General features: G+C 33.0%; 1 protein-coding gene across 1 annotated transcript; it reads right to left on the bottom strand.

Moving 5' to 3' along the window:
* Nucleotides 1-1,629: 1,629 nt before the first annotated feature.
* LOC132749442 (BOS complex subunit ncln-like) lies at nucleotides 1,630-18,630 on the bottom strand (the record flags this gene model as incomplete). Its single annotated transcript, XM_060739171.1, is given in 12 exon segments — nucleotides 1,630-6,428; nucleotides 6,944-7,076; nucleotides 7,643-7,806; nucleotides 9,102-9,219; nucleotides 9,643-9,833; nucleotides 10,402-10,526; nucleotides 11,293-11,381; nucleotides 12,367-12,470; nucleotides 13,845-13,928; nucleotides 15,521-15,615; nucleotides 16,167-16,311; nucleotides 18,440-18,630. Coding segments are annotated over 12 exon segments (1,508 nt in total), but the record flags the coding sequence as incomplete, so codon positions are not given.
* Between the last annotated feature and the right edge of the window lie 6,690 nt (nucleotides 18,631-25,320).

Here is a 25,320-nt window from a genome sequence, read left to right as displayed (position 1 = left end):
ATATTCATTATTTAAGAGGGAAAACTGTCACATCTAGTATTTCTTATTAATCAAAGCCATTACACTTTTTCATATCATTTAATTAAATTCACATAGAATTATAAACCAATCATTCAGCCCTGAACCATATCTGTACAGCAAACCTCCATTGCTTCACGTGTCTCAACATTGTCACAAATCGTTAATACAATACATGTTTGCCACCTACTTACCGGTTGCTTACTTATATCATTGTCTTTACTTTGCAGTGATAAGAAAATTAACAAGACTATTTTTCATGTCCTTCGGGATCATTAATATCAGCACTTTTACTGATACACTCGCCAGTGCTAGGGAGCGTGAGGGATGTTGCGTTTTTTCATTATCCCTCATGTACAGACTCAATCAAACCAAGTCTGCAATTTTCATGTAATTTTGTTGCGATTAATGCTTCAGAGGGCTCACCCTTTTTCTGACTGAATTCTTTGCTTAATGAGGCTCCATCCGCCCGTAAAGGCACAAAAAGCAGCTTTCCCTGTCGAGTACATCCTACAGCGGTTGTCAAGAAAAAGTGAATACAAAATGAAAGTTAAATCAACATTGAAGGGACATAAGTTTAAACAAGAACCGGTTGATGCTCCCCGATTTGTTTTTGGACACAGGAAAGTTTAAAAAAAATGAACAAAGAACAATAACTCCAAAATTAGGCAAGGCAGCGTTATGGTTCTTTGCATTGCACTTTCTATCCAATGAGATATATTTACCTTTAAAGTTTCGTGTTGATATCTCTTATAGTTTTAGAGCAATGTCCCGGACAAAGTTCAAAGTGTAAAAAAGAACAAAGGTCAATAATTCCAAAATTAGGCAAGACAGATTATGGTTCGTTAGCACTGCACTTCTACACAATGAGATCTACATACCTACAAAGTTTCATGTTGATATCTCTTATAGTTTTAGCGTTATGTCAAGGACAATGTTTGTTTGTTTAGGGTTTTACGTCACATCGACACAGTATAGGTCATATCGCGACGTTCCAGCTTTACTGGTGGAGGAAGACCTCAGGTGCCCTTCCGTGCATTATTTCAGGCACGAGTAGAACCACCGAAGTTCCGTAAGCTAGCTAGATAGCTTCCTCACATGAATGAATCCAAAGTCCCTGTCCGGATTCGAACCCACAGCGGTAAGGGGCAATGGTTTGAAGCAACTGGGCCACGAACGCCCCTATTCTACTCAATGAGATCTATCTACCTACAAAGTGTCATCTTTATACCTCTTGTTGTTTCAAAGTTATGTCCCAGACAAGAATAGCGGACGGACAGACAGACAAAGCGGCGACCATATGCTCATCCTTCGGGGGAGCATAAAAACCCCACTAAGCCAAAACATATGGCTGCTATATTGACAACTTTCCTTCAGGGAAGTTTCATCAACATTTTATGAATTTCATCACAGGTTGCTGACAAAATGTCCACACAATATCAAATTAGTGCCAACAGACGGGAGCAACTGCAAATATCTCTTTCAAACAGCATACTTCACAAAATCTTTATTAAATGCTGGCCATAAACTTTGTGTAGTCAAGCTAAAATGGATTCACTCATTTATTTCATTTCATCCTACAGTATTTGGAGATTACAGAAGACAAAACAATTATTTAAATTGCATATTTTATTCATTACAAAACCTGGTTAAAGGAACTGGATAAGGTACAAAAAATGTAAATCTGTTTTCAGTTTTACCCAACTACTGCAGCAATATTTTCTTCCAAATATCTCTATATTGATTTAGAACTCAACTCAAAGTACAAAATTGTACATTTGTTTCGCAATCTATAGATTTAGTCTCAAAACACAAAGTACATGTATATTGGTTTTAACAATATTCTATGTTAAAAATTTATACAAATAATTACAAGATTACAATGCAGATATAAATTACAATCGGGACTGAGCAGAAAGCTTAAAGCTTCCATGAAACTCAAATTCCCAATTCAAAGTGAAAAGAATGAAGCTAATAACTCTCTACTGAACTAGAGTGTGTGCAAAACTGATTGACATGAAATAAAGCTGTTAGTACTAAAAGTAAAGTACTTCTTCCAGTAAATCATGTACATGTAGTTTGTTCACAGTGATTATATTTACAAGTGAAACAAGAATTGTCATTGGAAACATACAAATGCCTTCAAAAGTTGGGTCCAGCAACTTACAGCAAATAGAGTTTTACAAGAATAAAGAACATTCTTATATACTTTGCACAATTATCAAAAAAAGCATCCCTGAATGAATAACTAAATTTCTAGGTATAATCTTGAACTTAGTTCACTATGTGGAATCTTAATACTCTTATTTATTAAAAATGTGTACACAGGACACTATGTCCAGAATTAATTTGCTCTTAAAATGAAATATGTATATTTTCATGTATATTTTACAATAAGGGGCTTCACAAACCTACAACTTTTGTCATTGATCAGATAAGAATTTCATGCGTCAATGTGACCTCAACCTATTGGTTTAAATACCAATGATCTTACAATAAGTTTGAACACCCTCACATCAGATCTAAGGAATTTACAAGGTCACAGTGATCTTGACCTTTGCTCTACTGACTTCAAAATCAAAAGGGGTTATCTTCTAGTCATGACCCACAAGTTATGGACCATACAAGAAGTGGACAGACGGACAATCAAAATATTTTGTCCCCAACTTTAGTGCCATAAAAGGTAACAAAACAAGCATTTTAGGCTACAAAAACCTTGCAGTGCTCCTACAAGGTAAGATAAATGTAAATCGTATACCATATCATACAGAGGGCAATACTGATTTCTTGCTTGTTTTGCATGAAATAGATGCCAAATTACAACATTAAATTCTAACAATGCTACTTGTCAAGATAGCACTACATGTATTATCTTTGGTTTACAACTGTGAACACATGTTTTACTTTGAAGGTGACCTACGCATGTTACCTATGCATGTTACAAGTTTTAAATGACCTAATGGTGACACACCCAAGTGAATTGTTGCAGGTTTTTGTTTGGTTGGTTGTGTTTAAACAAACAAAAGCCCAATGAAAACTTTTCCAGCCTTACTGGTGAATGAAGACCCGCAATGCACCTGTGTGCATTTTATCAGGCATGAGCCGACACCGAGTAGAACCAGGACATTCCTTAAGCTAGCTGGATAGCTTCCTTTTATGAAAGAATACAATTTCCCCAGCTATATTCAAACAAACAGCAGTGAGGGGCAAGTGGTTTGAAGTCAAAGACCTTTAAGTTACGTACCCAGTCACAGACTTTATAGACGTGGCAGGCATAGAATTGATTTGTTACTAGTAGCTGTAAAGTGATGGACCATTATACACAAAAATACCACTATTGGTCTTCATAACTAGACGTTAGCAAAGCAATAAATCAAACTTAAAATTATAAAGTAAAACTCTTAATTTCTTATAAAATCTTGTGTAAACATTGCAGATTTCCTTTACTGATAAGCCACTGGGAACAGAGCATACCATTTAAAGTACATATTGTTGTTTATCATATTTGCATAGTTTTTTTTTTCCAAAATGAAATAAAAACATGTACATACCCCCACCCCAAACATAATGCAGGTTAAACAATCTTATAAATAACTGCATGTCTACAAACTTATTTGCTATTTTTTTAACTTATGCAAGTCATTCTTTTTATTTCTTTTCTACACTCCAAATATGTCTTCTCTAAAAAAATTCAAATTTTTGTTTGCTTACCAAAAATGATTTTCTAAGAATCAATAAGACAATGCTAAACATAATTTATAATGTAGAAATCAAGTGAAATGATATAATAAATAAACAATAAATGAATGATATAAAGCTATATATTATAGAAAATGACAGATAGAAATAAAATAAAAACTCTGTGTATGATAGACAGTGTATATACAAACCATATCTTTACTAAATATTAAGTAAATAAACATATTTTTTTTTCTAAATTATCTTTTTTACATAAAATTATAAACATACTTGAAAAAAAAAACGTCACTTTTCTGATTACGTACAGTTGTGACGGAAATATCTTTCACATAAACAGAACAAGAGGGCCATGATGGCCCTGAGGTCGCTCACCTGTATATAGGCCCCCATCCCCGGGCCAATTTTTACCCAAGGACTTTTATTTGTTTATTTGAACAGACTTGGTAGACACCCATAAGAAGATGTTTCATGCTAAACATCTAAGTTCTAGCTCATTGGCATTTTTAAAAGAAGATTTTTAAAGTTTTTACTATACACATATAGTTAAAAACAATGTCACCCCTGGGGCAGGGCCAGTTTTGACCCCCGGGCGTTTATTTTAACAAACTTTGTAGATATTTACTTAAAGATGTTTCATGCTTAATATCTAAACTCTAGCTATTTGGGTTTTTCCAAAGAAGATTTTTAAGTTTTTGCTATACACATATAAGGAAAATCAATGACCCCCCCCCCCGGGCGGGGCCAGTTTTGACCCCAGGACTTTTATTTGAACATACTTGGTAGACACCTATTAGAACATGTTTCATGCTAAATATCTTAGCTCTAGCTCTTATGGTTCTTTAAAAGAAGATTTTTTTAAGTTTTTACTGTATGCATATAGGGAAAATCTATGACCCCCTGGGGCAGGGTCAATTTTGACCCCAGGGCTTTTATTTGAACAAACTTGGTAGACATTCACTAGAAGATGTTTCATGCCAAATATCTAAGCTCTAGCTCTTATGGTTCTTTAAAAGAAGATTGTTTAAGTTTTTACCATATGCATATAGGGAAAATCAATGACCCCCGGGGCAGGGCCAATTTTGACCCCAGGGCTTTAATTTGAACAAACTTGGTAGACACTCACTGAAGATGTTTCATGCTTAATATCTTAGCTCTAGCTCTTTGGGTTCTTTAAAAGAAAATTGTTTAAGTTTTTACTTTATGCATAGGGAAAATCTATGACCCCCTGGGGCGGGGTCAATTTTGACCCCAGGGCTTTTATTTGAACAAACTTGGTAGACATTCACTAGATGATGTTTCATGCCAAATATCTAAGCTCTAGCTCTTATGGTTCTTTAAAAGAAGATTTTTAAAGTTTTTACTATATGTATATAGGGAAAATCAATGACCCCCTGGGGCGGGGCCAATTTTGACCCCAGGGCTTTTATTTGAACAAACTTGGTAGACACTCACTAGAAGATGTTTCATGCTTAATATCTTAGCTCTAGCTCTTTGGGTTCTTTAAAAGAAGATTTTTTAAGTTTTTACTATATGCATAAAGGGAAAATCAATGACCCCCTGGGTCGGGGCCAATTTTGACCCCAGGGCTTTTATTTGAACAAACTTGGCAGACATTCACTAGAAGATGTTTTCATGCCAAATATCTAAGCTCTAGGCATTACGGTTCTTTAAAAGAAGATTTTTTAAGTTTTTTACTATATGCATATAGGGAAAATCAATGACCCCCAGGGCGGGGCCAATTTTGACCCCAGGGCTTTTATTTGAACAAACTTGGTAGACACTCACTAGAAGATGTTTCATGCCAAATATCTAAGCTCTAGCTCTTATGGTTTTTTAAAAGAAGATATTTAAAGTTTTTTCTTTTGGTTGCCATGGCAACCAGAGTTCTGCATGGAATTAAATTCTTTGAACAATTTTTAAAGGTGACCACCAAAGGAACATTCCTGTTAAGTTTGGATGAAATTGGCTCAGTGGTTTATGAGGAGATGTCATTTAAAGCAAAAGTTTACGGACGGACGGACGCCGGACGGACGGACGAAAAGCGATCACAAAAGCTCACCCTGTCACTTTGTGACAGGTGAGCTAAAAACAAAAATGCACCAGGAATGTAGTAGGAATTCACCATAATTCTTTGAATAACTGCTCTTTTTCCTTAAGTTTTCCTCATTTAAAGCAACTTTTGTAAAAGACGCTAATCAGAGTGATTGTAATATTACAATGATCTTGGTTGTATACATTTAGTTACTCAAATCTCTATACATAATTTGATAAACTTGTACACTGCATTTAAATGTATATGACCACTCACTGAAGTTGAAAGGTTATAGAAACGATTTGCTTGATTGCGCCAACAACAAAGTACAGAAACGATGTGAAGTTTTGGTGTAAAAGTCATTCCAGTAGAATAAAGTTGAATCAAATGTCTATTTAATGTAAACTATAGCAACAATAACAATCCATCGGATTTGCTATTACCATTCTTCTGTGACAAGTTATCTCATGTAAAAAAACATGATTTATGAAACAACTAAAATTGGATATTTACAGGAAGTCTGAGGGATTTGCACTCGTAGAAAAAAAGCTGAAAGTGACAGGACAGACATTTTGATCACTTGTATGAACATGTATATAGATATCTGGTATTAGTTAACTTTGGTGGCTTTTGCTGGTTTGGTGAACTTTATAAATATTCCAAGTAAAATGTGGAAGTTCTGAAATAGAGAAAAGATATATATTTTTTAGCTTTCATGAGATTAAAACTAAAATTCTATGAAAATGGATAGCCAATAATTACGGTATATAAATACGAAAATATAAAGTAAAATTCTTATAAATAATCAAAATTTATTCTGGCATTATTTTCAGATACTAGACTATTTTACTTAAGTTCTATACCTGAACTTATCTCTACCATGGAGGCTACTTTCAGGATTTTTATTTTTAATTAATTTTACAAATTTACAGATTATCACATGATATGTAGTGATTTTTCACTGATATTTCCCACATGTTAAACTGGTACCTCAGTAACAAACTGTATCATTTTCTGTAGGGAAATACCCTCAATGTTGCTCAAGGCCATGATATTTCCTTATAACAGACTCCTTTATATACTATAAGTACTAATGGACAATCCTTCAAATAACTGGAGATAACAGAAAGTACTGGGAACAAGTCAATAACAGTTTTAAATGTAAATAACTCATTGAGAATGATGTAAATATACCTGAACAAGAAAGTATATGGCTGTGAGATAACCACCAATTGCTAATGCTAGGAAGAGATCAAATACTGCTGGTTTTACACTGAATGCACTCATCTTATACTCCGCACCATCATAGAAAATAAACTCTGGATCTCTGTAATGTATGCCAAAATAAACATTGTAACTTGGAAAATTACTTGATAAATTATGTACTTTTATCATATATTTACGAAAGGAAAACAATATTCAAGGAAACATAGAATGATAGAATTCACAAATTCAAAGAATGAAAAATCAAAACAAAAGTTACAGAAGTGTCTGTTTATTTCTCAACTCTAATGCAAGCTTTGTCAATAGAGGTCTTACCATGGGCAGGTAATATAACCAGTTGAAAATGCTATACCATTGGCAGGTATTTCATTAAGTTTGTATTGTATTTCAACAAAAACTTATCTTTTTATCATGTGTACTAATTAACTTTTAAATGTCAGCAAGGTCCTTGCAGATGATTGTAATCAGACAGATCTATTTTGTTAAAATGCAGTTTTCTGGAAAAACCACAAATTTATTTATGTTTAATATTTAAATATATCTGATTTGGTATAATCTATGGTTGGAAGAAAGTGATTCAAAATTAATTTGCTTAACGCTTGATCTTTGTTTATAGGTTTTACGTGTATTTTGACAACAAAACTATCTATAACACGGCACTTTTCATACCTTTTATCAGTTTTGACAGTAGATCGTTTAACATCTTTAAGATATCTGGACATAGTTTCCTCTAGTGTTGTGAGAAGACTAGCATCTTTTGGCAGGAGTTGTGCGGCTCTAGGACTGGATGTTAGGTGATCCATCCACGCTGATACAAGATCTTTCTGTACATCCTATAGTAAACACATTAAAATTATTTTAACATTGCAAGATGACCTTACTTTCAAATTTAAGACTTAACCCTTTCCCCCATGAGCATATTGTGAAAAATGGCCGTTTTCAGTGAAAAGCCTCCTCTTACAAGTTCAAACTGCTATGAAACTATGAAAAATTCTTCACTACTAATCAAACTTGGCACAAATGTTGACTGGACCATTGCCTTTGTAACAACATGCTCAGACTTAAATTTCCTGTTACCATGGCAAAGAGGGGACATCTCAAAATTGCCAAAAATCACTATTTTGCCTCGATTTTTTCCATCAAAATTTATTTCAAAGTGCTGCAACTTCTCAATGGATTGAGATAGAGTCAAAGGCTTTTCAGCGTTGGTTACACGTTACCTTATGATCGACCTGGGGTCATTTTTAGCCTCTCACAAGTCCAAAATTTTCTTGGCCATGAGGGGGACTCCGCCCCCCTTCAAACAGAAGGGGGCACATCCCCCTTCTGGCAACCCCCTGATGTATCTTTTGGATGGGGGGCGGCGCCAAAAAAGTGCTCACTTTTTTTAGCAACATTTCTCAAACGAAAACATGTGTTTGGGGCCCAAATAGGACATTTTTTCACTATTTCAGGCCTAAAAAAGGGGGGGGGGGTCGAAAGTGCGTTGTTTCGCGTATATATGAGGTAAAGGGTTAAAATCTTAACAAACAAATATCAGATCACTCTGAGGGTGATAGCAGGGCATTTTCACCAAATCACCAGATGTCAGAATAAACCAATTTTCAATCCAAAATAGCCCTTTTTTTACCCCTAATTTCAAATAAAAATTCAGCAGCCCAAAAACTATTTTGAGAATCTTTGACTTGTTTCTTGACAGAACTGACAGGTTCCATGATCATACACATGTTAAAATTCTAAAAAAGTCATATTTAAATAATATTTTTAAAAGCTAGATTTTCAATTTTCCAAAATGTCAAATAATTTTACCTAATTAATGCCAGAGGCCTTTTTCCCAAAATAGCAGGAAAAGGCCCTGGCTAGTACATAATGTTAATCTTAAAAAGGTTATATTGGCACAGGCATGATTTGACTAAGCGTACAAAATGAGGAGTTTTCAAGCATTATTTTATGGTACCCGACTAGAGTTAAAGCTCAAACCAGCTTTACGCGCCACATGGCTTTATTTGATCTCAAATGTTGTCTAGAATAATACAAATGTAAAAATTCAATATTTAAGATGGCTATATCAACTTCTTATTTGTCAATAAATTTTAATGTTATTATTATAAACAATTTAAGAACTTACTAAAGTATCTGTGAAAAGTTGAACATTTCCCTGAGATGTAAGATTATACACATGTCTTGCAAGAGTTTCGGCTATGATATGAATATTTCTAGTTAGACTCTCATCATCTATACGATCCCTGAAACATAAGCCATAACAATTCACTAATGGTATTATACTAGCAATTAACTTTTTCAAATGTCATTATAGTATTAAACTTTATCAAATGATGTAATAGTATTTAGTATCACATGAAAATCCTCATATCCATCTTATTTTCATATATTTTATAACCTTGTGACATCATTGAAACTTAGTAGAGGCAGCTGGGAGGCCCAGTGGGTAGCAGTTGAACTATTTTGAGAGGGTCTCAGGTTAAAGCCTCTGTCAGGTTGTACATGTTACTCTCCCTGTGATACTCAATACATCAGAGATAATTCTGATTTCTAAGACAGTAGAACTTTTATTTTTGATGGAATTTAATAGATATAATTACCTGGTTTGTAGGACTGCAATGTTTTTATATTTGTTGGAATTATTTTTATTTATCCGAGATAATTACCTGGTGTCTAGGACGGTAGATCTATCAGGTGTTTTATGGGTATCTAGATGTGACAGTGTGAATGCTGGTAATCTTTTCATACTAAATCTTTCATGTTCCCATGCCAACAATTCCTCCGCTAAATTGATCTTTTTATGAACCATTTGAAAATCAACATCTGGGAAAAATGTATTTGTGACTTTTTCTAAATGCTGTAATAAAATAAAATATTGAAATTTAGTGAACATGTAAACATTGGATGACAATCAAACAGAGTAGCAATTTTATACTTGTTTAAATCATAAAATAAAACCCAGTTAAAACTTATTCTAAATTCTTCTGGACATTTCCTGTATGTTTATAAATCATGGTAATAAACACAATGACCCATATTCCTTATTTGTTACTGCACAGAAAAGTTGTGTAAGATGAAGGTTTCCTCTAAACGGTTTATTGATTTGAAATATGAAAGCTCTGGCTTATATAATTTAATGGTATGAAAAAAAAACAAGACATGAACCACCAAACCAACTGATCTAAATAACAACATGGCAGTATGTAACTATATGCCAATACCTATCAGATAACCTTACAGAAAGACATCACATTTTCTATTTGACATGACTATAGACCAATGTGTTGCTCATTTACTTCAGCAATATTTAGTATAATATTTAATAGATTATGTAATACCAAACATCTAAATTCATTTATAACAGTCAGTTAAATAATCATGCAGAAATTTAAAGGATTATATCTTGTAATAGGATATAACACTACCTTAAGAAATTGTCCACCAGGTGAGTCTTCTCGTGGAGGTTTTGAGACATGAAGACGAAGATTATCACCACTGCCTATAGTATCCAGACATAATACATAGGCTATGTCCGAGAAGAGAGAACTATCTGTAAATATATACAACTTTAATATACATGTAAACAAATACACACCGTAGTTTAACCTCAGCATTTTGGTTACTTCAGCATATGAAATATTGTATGAACAGTCTTGTTATCTTGTAAATTTAAACATTATTAACTAGAGTTTAAAGATCATTAGATGCTGAAGATTATATCATGTACATACAGGAAGAAATCAACTTTATACACATACAAGATTTCATGTTATAAAGTTATGACTGTAGCTAACCACCTGATTGATGTGTTCGCAAATACCTGTCCAATATTCGTAAATAAAATAACCAAGATTTTTAAAATTTATATCAGAAATAAGTTGAAAGTACATTTTGCCCCACGTCTTCCATTTTGTAGATAGCATAACAGACAGACAAGAGCAAATCCCCCCCACCCCCTCCTTAAGTTGGCTTACGAAATATAAAGGGCAATTATTTTGACAAAAATGATTAAATTCAATACGAGAAATGTAAGACGACTTAAGAAACAGAAGAAACTTGTTTAAAACTGACATTCACTAATTTAATACTCGGTGTCTTCATTAGAAAACCTGGTTAAAGATTGTTTATTTTTTCTTATTTAATGTCCTTAAACACAAATCCAAAAATAAAAATATCAAAAGAGTAATTTCAATCAGTAAATAAACAGTTCTTCAGGAAGAATGTCTTCACCGGATAAAAGTTTGCATGTAAACATAAAAGTATTGATATCAACATTTTTATATGAGAAAACAAACCATGATTGAATCAACACTTACCAACATTTTCTAAAGTGTCTTCAATCCATTTCTTTGAACCCAAATAGTTGAATTTACCAGCTCCAGATAACAGAAATACAATGTTGTATCAGAGTGATGGTTAAGGTAATATCTTAGTATCAGACTTTTTTGTTATTTTTTGAAGTAACATTAACACTGTTACGGTGACTGTAAGTTACTAACAGTGTAGGAATCCCTCAGATGCCCCTCTTTGCATTTATTTTTGCCTTAGTGGCCACCAGAGTAGAACCACTGAACTTCCTTAAAGGGACTCCACTGAAATATGATATCCAATTTATTTTTAAGTAGCATGGGACTCAATATCATCGGCGACATAACGTTTCTTATATGTCTGAATTGAATTCCATTGATGAATTTAATAATTAATATTTTGTGTGAAGCAGAAAAAAAAACAACTAAAACCAACTAAAAATATCTTTTTTTATTGAAAGAGGTCAAAGATTTTCAACTTCACCATACGCATGACTGCACATGACAAAATACTTTAAGTATGCCAGTAATAGTTGCGCCGATAATACCGAGTTAAGAGTATACATGTATATGTCTTAATTATTGTTTGCATATTTTTCTGTTTTATGTGCCCAACCTGACATATGAGAGAAATTTAAATTTTAAGTTTATAGGATTTTTCATCTCAGTGGAGTTCCTTTAAGCCTTAACATAAGATGCTTATAAATACAAACGAATGTCAATCAATAAATATACTCAATGAGTATACTTCTATACCGAAGGATTGTAGGTTTCAGCCAAACAAACATCACTCTTCCATGTGACCTCACAGAACTCCAGTACAGGCTAAAGCTTCGGTTAATTTTTGGCAATCAGTATATTTAGAGTGATTTATTATTTTGTGTGGAAGTCAAAACACTACTTTGTTTACATTTTGCTGTTTTTATGACAAACAATTTAACAGTCACTGCAACTTTTTTCATGTAGTAAGTATCTAACATGATCTTAAACCATTATTTAAACTTTACAAAAACCCATGTGTGACCATTCTAAAGAAGGTAAAAATGTATTCATTTCGGAGGCAAAGTGCCTTAAAAAGGATACTTGGCGTGTGTTCTGGAGTTGGTGTATAATTTAGAGAAGAGTCTGGCCAGTTCTAGGACAGCTATAACTCCACTACCATTAGAATCAGCTCCAGTTGATAAACTCTGAAACATGACATACATATATATATATTCATTTTAATACTGATAAATAATTTCGAGGTACCAAAAATATGCTTTAAAAGATAAATAGCAAAGTAATTGCTGTGAAAGGCAGGCCCCGTTTTCACAAAGAAAAGATCAGGATCAAGATCAAGTGATCCTGATTTTATTTTCATTGTTTTATGTTACTTAAAAGTTATTGTGTTTTGCTAGAATTAAATAGTAAATATTCAAAATGTAAAAAATTGCTGATTTGAAAAGAAATCAAACTTTTTTGGGATTAAATTAACAAATAACAAAACATTGAAATACAAAAATATTTGGATCAAAATAAGGATTAATTTTCGGATCAGGATCAATATTTGGATTTTCTGTAAAATGCCCGTATGATGGCGTATCTTGTAAAAAAATAACAATAAATTTATTCTAAAATTTCATTAATTTGCTATTGCAAGTCCAGTTTTATCAAATTAACATTAGATATTTAATCTAAGAGGATCAAAATGAAGAATATAAGAGTTTTTCAAATTGATCCTGATCCTTAAATCTTTGTGAACACGGAGCCTGAAGATGATTTTTCCATTGACTTGAAAGACAAAATGTAAACTATAATTTTTAATTTATTTTTTTTGTTCTGTTTACAGTTACATCATGGCAGTTTTTTCTTTTCAAATTAAGACATACGGTCTGACAAAACCATATTTCAAAGTCATGTCATTGGGCATATAAAAAGAAAAAGATTTTTGTATTTTTTATAACATGCCTTTCTGGGCAGAGTGACATTATATCTTATAATTTCATAGTGAAAATATGGTTCCAATAAGACCAACCACACGTGTACATTAAATTATTTATTATTCATATAATTTTCACAGCAGCCAGACTATATCTGAATGCGGATGAGTATAATATAACATAAATAAGTGGTAATATCGTTAGAAATACACGCCCTGGTGTGTAAAATGTGCTTGATAAAGAGAAGCACATGAATATCTGTACATATCATTTTACAAATGTACCAATATTTGTTTACAGAATTATTTTTCTTCAAGAACAATGTGATAACATGATTTGATGACGTCATGAATGAGACCACATGTTACACGGCAATTATCAGTAACAATGCCTTAAAACCATAAGCATGAAACAAATAGAAAATTTGTTTGTTTTTGTATGTAAGATCAAATTATATTTCATTTTTCAACACCAGCTCTAATATTTTCAAATATTTGTGAAATATTACATCTGGTATTCACTTAAAAATATATTTTGATTTTACATGCAACACTTACAAATATCTTCTATATAACTAAGCGGTGTGATATAATGATGTTATTATTTTGAGACATTATAATACAACAAAGTGTAACAACTTACAGGAGCAATGCCAAATGCATCATAATGTGTCACAACAACGATGGTAGGTAACTGCTCCTCAATACCATACCCAGATAAATGACCCTGAAAACATACATACAGTAATATACCCAGATAAATGACCCTGAAAACATACTTATAGTAATAACTCAATACCATACCCAGATAAATGACCCTTAAAAACATACATACAGTAATAACTAGGGATGGCAACGAATACCAAAATCAATACTCGAGTACTCGGTCATTTTTCCGATCGAGTACTCGGTTACTCGGATGATTGCCAGTGATCTTCAAAGTTTATCACGCTTATTATTTAGCACACGCGTGCTACTTTCGTTTTCTATTTAAATTCATAGTATTCTGTAGATAGTAAATAGGACTGCACGGTAGACAAATTAATTATAATTAAATCAACAACATAATATTTTACAACGTTTTGATTAATGCAATATCAAGTTTTAACAGTTCATATATCTTTTTTCTTTTTGAAATAATATAGACTGATCGGCGGCAACAAAAGTTTAACATGGTCTAAATTTTAGTTACCTTTATTCTTACATTCATGATAGCAATCGGCCCTTTGTTGTTTTCAAAACAGTTACTTCGGCCACACAATTAAAGGTAATTAATATCATAAGAGGCTGGATGACATAAGCGACACAGGTGCGCGTGTCAAACTGTTGATCGCCTTGTTAAATTTATGATATCATTTTCGCACCTCTGCAAGGATGTTTTGATTGCATTTAACGGGTATTTATGAAGATACATGCTAATTTCCGAATTTCTGAACTAATTGGATATACCAATCTTTCTAAATCGCAAAAAATAGAAAATATGTATTTTTCCGAGTAATCGAATAACAATTTTGTTAACCGATATTCGGACGTCCGATCGAGTACTCGGTTAACCGGTTACTCGTTGCCATCCCTAGTAATAACTCATCAATGAATATCTAATCACGACAACATTCTTAAGATCACATGGTGATATTTGAGATTTTACTAGTTAAAGACCAAATGAATTTATTTGTTCAATATTGCAGGCACAAATACACCCTAGTAGAATCAGCAAACTTTGGCATGCAGGCTGAATAGTTTCCTAGTTTGAAATCCATTTAAAAAATTTTGAATGCTCTCAGTGCAATATAATTATACCTTATAACAAATTAACAATAAATACTAAACATTCGGAATAATAAAAGAACAACAGATAAAAGCCTGTAAACTTTTAAGATATATCATATATCTTTTTATCACACACCTGTGCCGCTTTTGTGACTCTGTAAAAGCTGTATTGCAAGGCCATGCATATATTTTGATGTGATGTCATTTGCAGTGAACATATTGTAAAGATGCGCAAATGTTTGGGTTACACTACAGGCGTGTCAATGAAACCCGATTCTTTTTCACTTTAAACAGTCTTTACATGTATTTTGGGTATATGATAAATAGAGTATTATTTCTATGTAGGTCCACTTCTGAATTTATTGAACTTAATGCATAAAATAATATTATGCTCGACAGTGGCTTGCACAATATTTTTTTATTTAACTTGTTCAATAAACTTAGTATTGAACTTACACTCATTCAATATCCTATATTTATGCTTTCATCAATATGACCAGACCTTTAAATTTTTTTAAAAAATATTGATGCTATAATTATAAGACCAACCTGAATATTTGTGATTTGGAAGTCTGTGAGAGCTTTAGCTTGGGATCCTGCCATCACCATTTGGAAACCATTAGCTGATGCTGAACTAAACAATGCTGTAATATAAACATACATAAATATACTTGATATTGTTTATTCATAACACATTTCATATAACATGTGTCATGTCTTTCAAGCTATAGAACTGAATTTTAGAGAAAATCTTAAATTATGTCTGAATAACATAGTTGAAATCTGATAAAAGATATACAAGTAAGTAAGAGCTGTATACAAGACACTTCACTCCACTATCTACCACTTCACAAATGGAAACAATCTGCATCAAATATCTATTAGAAAGGTACAACAGTTGGATTACAGCTATTCAACTTTATTAGTAATCTAAAGTTCTAACATATGTAATAAGACAAGTGTAAGACTACCACCAAATAGCTGAGATATAACATTGCAACCAAACCAAAACTTCAGACTTTTAAAGTCTAAAAATGTAAATGTTAATTCCGTCAAAATGTAACTCAGTACTATAGCACTTTGTTAGTTCCCAAATTGGCAATAAAGGTTTTTTTCCCCACAGAAATCATTAATTGACACAAAACAGAATAGAAGACAGCCAAATATCAACATATTATTATGATAATTATCAAACCTTCAACAGCAGTAGCAGCATCATCTCCTGAACCACCTGTCACACCATAATAAACTTCTTGTAATTTATCTGTCTCCCAAGCAAAATATACAGGTACACTGCTATCCTCTGTCGACAGTAGCTCCTGTTCTAATGACTGTAGATGCTGAAAATAGATGGAAATATTTAATAATTTATAAAGGTTATAGGCTTTAAAGAGCTATGTTACTATACATTTTATTAAAGAAAAGTCTCGTCAAATATAATGAACATTTTGAATTTGTAAACAGAAACCATTTCTGTTTATTTTTTATACAAAATCAACTAGAACTATCACTAAATGTGATTAATACCCCCACAAGACTGCTTCGGAAATGAGGATGTTACTAGTAACAGAATATCTTGTAAAAAAATTGAAATATAGAGTTATGGTTGTGAGCAATTAAAGATAGTTGTGGTTCTTGTACATTGCATTTCCTTTCAATGTGGTTGGCCATTGATGAAGTTTTATTGAATTACTCTGTAATAAGTCCAGAAAGACAAAGAAAAGGAACAAAGGGCAATAACTCTATAAATACTGAAGATGGAGTTATAGTTCTTGTGCACTGCACTTCCTCTTTTTGTGCTTGACAATTGTATGAAGTTGTTTTGAATTTCAACCAGTACGTTTTAAGTTATGCTCCAGACAAGGAAAAGTATCAAAGGGCAGTAACTCTGTATTTTGTCAAAATGGAGTTATGGCTCTTATGCACTGCACTTCCTTTTAATGTCCTTGACAACTGTATGAAGTTGTATTGAATTCCAAACAGTAGTTTTCAAGTTATGCTCTGGACAAGGAAAAGTAACAAAGGGCAATTACTCTGTAATTTGTCAAGATGGAGTTATGGGTCTTGTGCACTGCACTTCCTCTCAATGTGCTTGACCATTGTATGAAGTTATATTGAATTCCAACCATTAGTCTTCAAGTTATGCTCCGGACAAAAAAAAAGCAATGGAAAAGTAACAAAGGGCAGTAACTCTGTAATTAGTCAAGATGGAGTTATGGTTCTTGTGCACTGCACTTCCTCTCAATGTGCTTTGCCATTGTATGAAGTTATAATGAATTCCAACAATTAGTCTTCAAGTTATACTCCGGACAAAAGAAAGCAATGGAAAAGTAACAAAGGGCAATAACTCTGTAATTACTTTAGATAGAGTTATGGTTCTTATGCACTGCACTTCCCCTTTCTGTGTTTGACAATTGTATGAAGTAGTTTTGAATTCCAACCAGTAATTTTCAAGTTATGCCCCGAACAAGGAAAAGTAACAAAGGGCAATAACTCTGTAATTAGTCAAGATAGAGTTATGGTTCTTGTGCACTGCACATCCTCTCAATGTGCTTGACCATTGTATGTAGTTATATTGAATTCCAACCATTAGTCTTCAAGTTATACTCTGGACAAAAGAAAGCAATGGAAAAGTAACAAAGGGCAATAACTCTGTAATTACTTTAGATAGAGTTATGGTTCTTGTGCACTGCACTTCCCCTTATTGTGTTTGACAATTGTATGAAGTTGTTTTGAATTCCAACCAGTAGTGTTCAAGTTATGCCCCGGACAAGGAAAAGTAACAAAGGGCAGTAACTCTGTAATTAGTCAAGATAGAGTTATGGTTCTTGTGCACTGCACTTCCTCTCAATGTGCTTGACCATTGTATGTAGTTATATTGAATTCCAACCATTAGTCTTCAAGTTATGGTCCGGACAAAAGAAAGCAATGGAAAAGTAACAAAGGGCAATAACTCTGTAATTACTTTAGATAGAGTTATGGTTCTTGTGCACTGCACTTCCCCTTATTGTGTTTGACAATTGTATGAAGTTGTTTTGAATTCCAACCAGTAGTTTTCAAGTTATTCCCCGGACAAGGAAAAGTAACAAAGGGCAATAACTCTGTAATTAGTCAAGATAGAGTTATGGTTCTTGTGCACTGCACTTCCTCTCAATGTGCTTGACCATTGTATGTAGTTATATTGAATTCCAACCATTAGTCTTCAAGTTATGGTCCAGACAAGGAAAATGCAACGGACGTCTGGACCGACCGACCGACCGACCGACCGACCGACCAACCGACCACCGGGTGACTCCTATATACCCCCCCAAACTTCGTTTTTGGGGGTATAAAAAGTATCATTTGAACACTGATCCTCACAAAAGATTCATTACAAACAAAAATCACACCATCACCCAACACTTATTGAATTCAACTTTATTATACTTGTCAAAGTAACATGGATTGTTATAACAGAACATGAAATACCTGTTTAGTATCAGCAGACATGGTGGACAAGTTCTCAGGGAGAAGTATAAGTAATCCACCTGCTTTCTGCTCTATCAATTCCCTGTACTTTGCCCCTGTCACTTCTTTTAATCTTGCTAAAACACATCTTCTTGTTACCATTTTAGCGTCAAGTGGTCTTGCTTCCATGTTTATCAGAGACATTTTGCTTCCTGAAAGTAAAAATGCACAATATTTAATTGTTTGTTAACTTTGAAAAGCATTAAAAAAAACTTTTGTCTTATGATTTAAATCAAATTAAAAGCTTATGAGTGAGTTTCACATCTGTAACTGGAAAACTGCATCAGTCAAGATAAATTGATACAGTATATAATTATGCTTAATATCAACAGATCATGTATTTACTGATCTACTACATAAAAGGCAACAGGGCAAAAATGCCCAAATTATGCATCTTGAATAGTGAGCTATAAAAGAGAACTTACTAAAATACTTTTTCACTTTTGTTCATGAGGAGCTTAAAATTAATGTATTTATATACGGACTTATGTTGTTGGTTTTTTTAAAGAGATTTTCCTGCCAAACATGCGTTGGGTTTATGAGCATTTTCGATATGATGTTGCTTTGCCAAGAAGTAAAAATATCTCAAAGCAATGTCTTATTTATGCTTTTCTCTTGTCGATTTGTGACTCTTATTTTGAAATACTCTTTGTGTACATGCGCAACAAATATCAAACATACAATTAAATGCATATCTAAAAGTTCAAAAACTTTCAATTACTTCTTAAAACAACTGTTCAAGAGCAGAGCCCCTGAACAATTCAATTATGACCATCTTTCTCAGCTGGACACTTATTCATTGATTCGTGTTATCCAATTAATGAGGTCATCAAGATATAGGTGTTTACACAATAAAATGTTAGCTTGGTTATTTTCTGTCTGATCAGATCATATGTATGTAAAACATCATAAGAAGTAGGGCTCCTACGGTTACAATTTTTTGTAAACGTTTACACGATTGCTAAGAACCGAAACGATACCGTTTAAACGGTGGTACTTCTATGTACTATACTACACCATGTATTCGAGTCGCCAAAAGATGACTTACTTTCTATTTTAAATACAAGTACAAGTAAATAATGTTAAGGGCTCATTACTATTTCGCTATTTGAAAGATCAAAGGAAAATCAACTTTACCAAAAATGCATTATGTCACGAGCAGTTATCAGGCTGTCAACCAGGTCTTATCCAAAATAAAGGAGGAATATAGGAATATTTTTGCAGGAAATATAGGAGTTTTTGGACCATTTAGAGGCAAAAAATAGGAGTTTTCAACTTAAATTGTTTAACTTACCAATGCTTATATAAATGTAAATAATTCTTACTTTTACACATGCTGTTTCTACAAAAAACGTCTACCGTATAAGTGAAGGACACCATTAGCAGGCTGTCCAGCACCTTCCGACATAAAATTAGGGTGAATTTTAGGGTAATATTTCAGAAATTTTAGGGCTAAAATTAGGAATGTTAGGGTACGTAATAGAAATTTTAGGGCTAAAATTTGCAATTTTATAACTAAATAAACTAAGGTCCCAAAGGACCATGATCAGGGCTAATCTTTGCATATTTGACACAAAAGTAACTCACAAATAATGTTCTAGTTTAGTTAGAGCAAAGGTGCTACCAGTGTGGACTCACTGGTCAACTGCCTCCCCTGCGGAAATGGTCTTAGTCAAATCATGTTCAAACCATATTTTTCTAAATTGGCTGAACATGTCAAAAAGAACATGTTTTACCTATGTTTTGGGAATGTTATTACCACAAGTGTCTAAAAGGAATATACAGTAAAATTCTTGCACAATGCAGCTTTTGAATATGGACAAATGAAATTTTTTGTACAAGCAGGAAGTTAAAAGGCATTTGCCTTAGAACAGTCATTTGAATAAATGGGAAGCATCTATAATCAACACAAAGAATTGCACATCAAAAAAGTTCATCACACAGACCATTCAATTGCAGTTTATCTAGATCACATAATTGCAAAATGTGTGTACATTGTAATTGGAAATGAGCATTATATTACTGAACTGCCAAATTATTTTTGAGTGTGATTAATTATATGAGTCTGCATTTTCCTAAATTGTACCATATGAATGAAAGAACAAGAATTGAATGAAATTGAAAACTTTGTGGCAAAATAAGCAATTTCTCCTACAAAGACATCGAAAAGGATAAATAAGTATGAGGGAAAGAATTAATTTTTTCAAAGTCTACATTAACCCATTCAGTACTTTACAATGTTGTTTTGATATAATGCAGATTTAAATAAAAGAGTTTTGAGTAAACAAATTGTACATTCATTTTTGACAACTATTTATACATGTTTTTAATTAAGATTGTGTTACAACAGCTTCATAATGATCATTTTTAAATATGATATGAAATAAATGGACCACTTCAGAAATTTGGATAAAATGAACAAACATAAAATACAAGATATCTGGAGTTGGCAAAAAAGTGTCAAAATATTCCAGAATAAGTGGACTCTTATGGTTATGATTTGAGTTTAAGGACCATGATATGGTAGTATTTTTGCTGTCAACATGATGATCAACAACTGCTTTGATTATGAAATAGCAATGTTACTGACATAGTCAAAATAACTTTTAGTTAAAACGAAACCATTTCAATGTCATCAATTGAGTTGGCAAATCATGGCCAAATCATTTTTGACCATGTTCAAAACATGGTCGACTTAGTTATGTCAGTGATTATTTTGACAGGGTTACAAGTTATAAGTATGTTTATAACAAAAGATAAAAAAATGAGGAATTTCAGTGAAAAAATAGGGCATCTTTAGGAATTCCCTTTGAATTTTTCACTTTTTTAGGAATTTTAGCCAAACTGAAAAAATTGGGATTTTTTTAGGAATTTTAGGGACGCAGCGGACAGCCTGCATTAGCTTTGAACCACAGCATCAGCATCCCGGCAGAAAGTTACAGCAATGCATGACCATCATCTGAATGGTCACCTGAAATAAAGTTGACATACTGATGCACTGCTTTTCATGGTGACCATGCAGATGGCTATGAGGAGCACAGCAGCCTTGAGCATAGTAATGTGATGCTGATGCAGGCATAGATATTCTCTTACCTGTAAAATACAACAGGCCAAAAGCAGTACCAAAATTTAAATCTCTTTGAATTCCTCGGCAATATATTTTTAAAAAAATATAGGAAAAATATTCAAAATATAGGAGAATATAGGAAAAATAGGAGGCTTTTTAAAATATAGGATTCCGACCCAAATTATAGGAGTTTTATAGGAATATAGGAATTGGTTGACAGCCTGCAGTTATTGCATGGTGATACTGTGTTGTAAACACCCATCTTTGGAATAAACCAATTAGAAAATAACAGGCAATGATTAAGATACTTTGTAAGACAGTATTGTCATTTCGATTAAACGGTAAAACATATTGTAACCGTTTACGAATGAAAATCGAAACAAATCCGTTTAAACGTGTAACCGTGGGGGCCTTAATAAGAAAAATATCTTTTGCTTAATTGTAAGTGTGTTTGATAAATGTATTACATCAACATTCAATATTACAATATGTAAAGTAATTTGGTCATCAAATGGACTGTAAGGGTAAGCACATTTACATCTGTTCAGCCATTGAATAATTTTTCTAGGTTCACTCAATCTGCAGGGCGAGTAAAACGACAAAATCACTTGCCCTTCACAAAATGAACTTGCCCTGCATTTTGACAGACAAAAATAGTAAAAATCCTAAACACATTACTAAAATTTTCTATTTACTAGTCTATATCAATATAACCAGTTTTACTCAATTACTGGTAAAAATTGCTTTTACTCCTTTGCATACTTATATGATCTGTATACTTATTTCAATCAAATTCTAACGCACTCAGCAATGAAAATTGTTGTTATGCAGGGTTCTCGGGGACGCTTATTTTGGCGTCCCGGTACGCATGTTTATTACAGCTGGACACAAATATTTCAGAGCAAGGATTCCACGTACGCTTAATTTTGCCTGAGGACGCATAAACATTACCGATTGTTTACAACCACAAATACACAAATGCGTCAGCGCGTGTCAGTCTATAGGTAGGCGGTCCTATGCACATCGACCCGTGAAGCGATTAGCCAATCAGCGATAACGCTTACGATCATTATCAGGCAATAGTGATCAGACTAATGTATACACGCGCTGTACAGTACATGTAATTACCAGATATAACACGAGGTGATAATTTTATATCTTTGATCAACAGTTGATTGGAAATTAGCAAATTTTACCGACAAAAGGATAAAATTATCGACTATTTACGCCGCAAGTTTAAAGACTGTTTTCTCAAATTACAAATGAGTGTAATTTTGAATGATTGTCGAATATTTTCGGCATTTTCTAGGCACAATTTTGCTTAAGTTTCATTCTTGCAAAAACTTTCGATAAGGCTATTAATAATTTAAGATATTGTGCCGAAATGCCAGGACAACAAACCAAAATACACATACGCTTTTCTTTAATATTTAGATTCTATCCAAAATTGATCCCGAAAATCGGCGATTTCACGTTCGCCAGAAACCCTTAAATTTCGCAAAAATTATCGGTTTCCAAGCCAAACATGCGAATAAATTGTTCCTTTATTATTTAATCAACATTGAATCTTTAAATATCGATCTTCAATTTGCCCCCTTTTGAAGATATTTGCTAAAATAATTGTCGATCGGATGAATCTCTTACACACTGTTTGAAGCTGTACACGATTTTCCTATTCATTCCGCTAAACGCTGCCTATATACATTTACGTTTTTTTTTACAAATATAAACTTTTTGTCTTTAGAGTGGACTTATTTAACCAGAATAAAATTTGATTTGGTATAAAAGTGGAAAAAAACAAACGATTTCCATGTGTTGATGCATTATAATGAAATAATTTCATAATAAATATCAAAACAACAAAACAAGAATTATACTATGTAGTTCAGAGTTTCTTTTGAATAACTATAAATTTTGGAAGTCTCTTGAAGATTCAATATATCAGCAATGCTATTGTTAGCATTGAATGACTAATCTGTAAACATATTAATTGCGACGCGCTTTTGGACTCCAACTTTTTCAGGGTTGGGAGTCCATGGACTCCATGTTTTAAAGTCCTAGTGAGAACCCTGTTATGGCTATTTAAAGTATAGTTTATACAACTTTACCAAACGTGTATGTATAAAACACTGTTGAATGCTACCGTCCTTGTAAGTTATGAACAGGGGAGGCGTTTATCGACTCATCATACACATAACCTTAAGTCTTCAGCGTACCCGTTAATATACTATGACATGATGTGAATGCTGAAGACAGACCCGAGGGATAGTCCACCAATAATCGTGCCAGGAATCTGACACACTCGTATTCATTCGTCGAACATGCCATGAAGTAAAGTGAAGCATACCTTGATAAAACTACATATAATCTGTTAATAACCCAAGGATGGACAAATAAAAATATTATTATGAACATAAACTAGCTAATAGTTTCCGACAGGTAAAAAATTCATCACTTGACCGCCATATTGCCAAAATGTTTGACCACATGATTACAAGATTGACCTTTTCGAACCCATGTGCTTCCAATATTTTTATAAATTACTTTTTTCAAAGATATTAAAAAAGGTGATTTACTGACTTTTGTGTTCAATAAAATCATATTTAAGTATTAAAAAAATAATGAAAATAAATAAAAACATTATCTTGAATAAAAATATTGAAATCATGTCAACAAAGATGTTCTAAATATAGTACACGACTCTATTCTAATCGGTTCCCACGAATGAAATCATACAAAGTCTCGCGTGGCACTTAAATGTCATGGCCGCCTGTAGTCGGCGTAATTGATGTTTTACAGTTAAATACGCAATGTTAATGAAGGTATTAATATTTTGATACTTTGATTGGTATAGAACAATGTTAAAATTATTGTTTTATCGTAAAATGCACAAGAATTGATTGGGTCAAGTGTATTTGCAAGTGAAAATAAGGTTTAATCAACTTATGTTATTCTGGTTTATAGGTTTCGTAACGGGTCTAATCCAAAACTTTAATGCCACCTCAGATGAAAAACAAAAATGTTAAATAGCTGCTTATAAAGTTTTGGAAGCAAGAACTAACTTCATTCATGAATGTTTACAAAAACATCATTTGGATCAAGACAATCTTACTGGCCATTTTTCTCGCCAAACCTAAAATTTCACTCGCAAATTTTTCTGTGAGTGTGCGGATGGATTTGTCGGTAGCATGACACCTCACCCCCCAGACACTTCACCCCTCAAATTTTGAAGACACATCACCCCTTAAGACACTTCACCCCCCAAAATCAGTAAGACACTTCACCCCTCATCCAATTTTTTTCTATAAATTAAATAAAACAAGTTCGATAACAACAAAATGCTTTTATATGTTTATATTAATCATTTTTAGTATTGTTAAGTTTTTATTGCACGTCACCTTGTTTTTTGTAGGGCAAAAACAACAATATATCCGTTGTCTTTTGTCAGTTACATGATAAAATAATAATAAAATATGTTAAAACAATAAACATACTCAATCACTATTGAATGTATTTTACATAATCTACATAAATAATTGTTAAACACAAAATAAAAAAAATGAGGGGTGAAGTGTCTCAATCAAATTTCTTAAAATGAGGGATGAACTGTCTAAGGGGTGAAGTGTCTGCAAAAAATGGCCTAGGATGAAGTGTCTGGGGGTGAAGTGTCTGTAAGCCGATTTGTCGGGGTCTGCTGTTCAAGTACGCATTTTGATGGGATAAAATAATCAATAAAGTGTCTGCTTATGCTTGTGAAGTTTTGGAACAATGTATG

This window comes from Ruditapes philippinarum, unplaced genomic scaffold, assembly GCF_026571515.1.
Source record: "Ruditapes philippinarum isolate M1 unplaced genomic scaffold, ASM2657151v2 ctg3892_1_1_1_1, whole genome shotgun sequence".
Classification (NCBI taxonomy): Eukaryota; Metazoa; Mollusca; class Bivalvia; order Venerida; family Veneridae; genus Ruditapes; species Ruditapes philippinarum.
The sequence above is the reverse complement of the archived record's forward strand: the minus strand, read 5'-3'. Positions and strand labels throughout refer to the sequence as shown.